Here is a 1102-nt window from a genome sequence, read left to right as displayed (position 1 = left end):
CTCTCTCTCTCTCACACACACATTCTCTCTCTCTCTCTCTCACACACACACATTCTCTCTCTCTTTCTCTCACACACACATTCTCTCTCTCTCTCACACACACATTCTCTCTCTCTCTCTCTCACACACACATTCTCTCTCATTCTCTCTATCTCACTCACTGTCTCATTCTCTCTCTCTCCCTCTCTCTCTCTCACTCACTCTCTCACTCACTGTCTCATTCTCTCTCTCACATTCGTTGTCTCTCTGGCATTCTCTCTCACTCTCACTCTCACTCACTGTCTCCCTCCCTCTCTCACACAGACGGCAGGCTGCGATGGGATCCTGGGCTCGGGGACGAGGCCTGACCGTTGTGGAGTGTGTGGAGGGGACGGTTCCTCCTGCGAGCTGGTGTTTGGGCTCTTCGAGGATTCCCAGGTCAATGTTGGCTACCACCAGATCATTGCCGTTCCGGCTGGAGCCACACAGATCAACGTGACCGAGGCAGCTCGCAGTCGTAACTACCTTGGTGAGGCTCCCAAACTCGGCAAGTGTGGGGAGTGGAGGGAGGGGGTGGTTGATATCCTGGTGTGATGTCCTGACTGACCGATGCTCCGGCCTTGCCCCCCTCCCCACAGCCCTGAGGAGTCACTCAGGCCAGTCGATCATCAATGGGAACTGGGCAATCGATCGGCCAGGCCAGTACGAGGGAGGCGGAACAATATTCACATACACCAGGCCCTCGGAGGGCATGGGTGAGAGTATCTACGCTGCTGGCCCTACCACCGAACCCATCGAGGTTTATGTGAGTGTCTGTGGGTGCAGGAGGGCACTGAGACTGGGCTTTCGGGGGTGGGGGGGAGGTGGGGGGCAACCAGAAGTCACGCATATGCGCACACCCCACCCTACCCTACCACAAACCTCCCGCTCACTCTCACTCTCACACACCCCACCCTACCCTACCACAAACCTCCCCCTCCACCCCCTCACTCTCACTCACACACACCCCACCCTACCCTACAACAAACCTCCCCCTCACTCTCACTCACACACACCCCACCCTACCCTACCACAAACCTCCCCCTCCACCCCCTCACTCTCACTCACACACACCCCACCCTAC

General features: G+C 57.3%; 1 protein-coding gene across 1 annotated transcript in view; it reads left to right on the top strand.

Annotated features, from left to right (window-relative positions):
- The window catches only part of LOC125481776 (thrombospondin type-1 domain-containing protein 4-like), a gene marked incomplete at its 3' end in the record, with an annotated part of 11151 nt that overhangs the window by 2735 nt on the left and 7314 nt on the right, over positions 1–1102 (top strand). The window contains exons 4-5 of the mRNA XM_048593682.1: positions 304–508; positions 618–784. Of these exons, the coding sequence (XP_048449639.1) occupies positions 304–508; positions 618–784 (372 nt within the window). The remainder of the gene's footprint in view (positions 1–303; positions 509–617; positions 785–1102) is intronic.

This window comes from Rhincodon typus, unplaced genomic scaffold (genome assembly GCF_021869965.1).
Source record: "Rhincodon typus isolate 14 unplaced genomic scaffold, sRhiTyp1.1 hic_rhity00003490, whole genome shotgun sequence".
NCBI classification, from domain to species: Eukaryota; Metazoa; Chordata; class Chondrichthyes; order Orectolobiformes; family Rhincodontidae; genus Rhincodon; species Rhincodon typus.
Note: the sequence above shows the minus strand (reverse complement) of the source record. Positions and strands in the feature narration are given on the sequence as shown.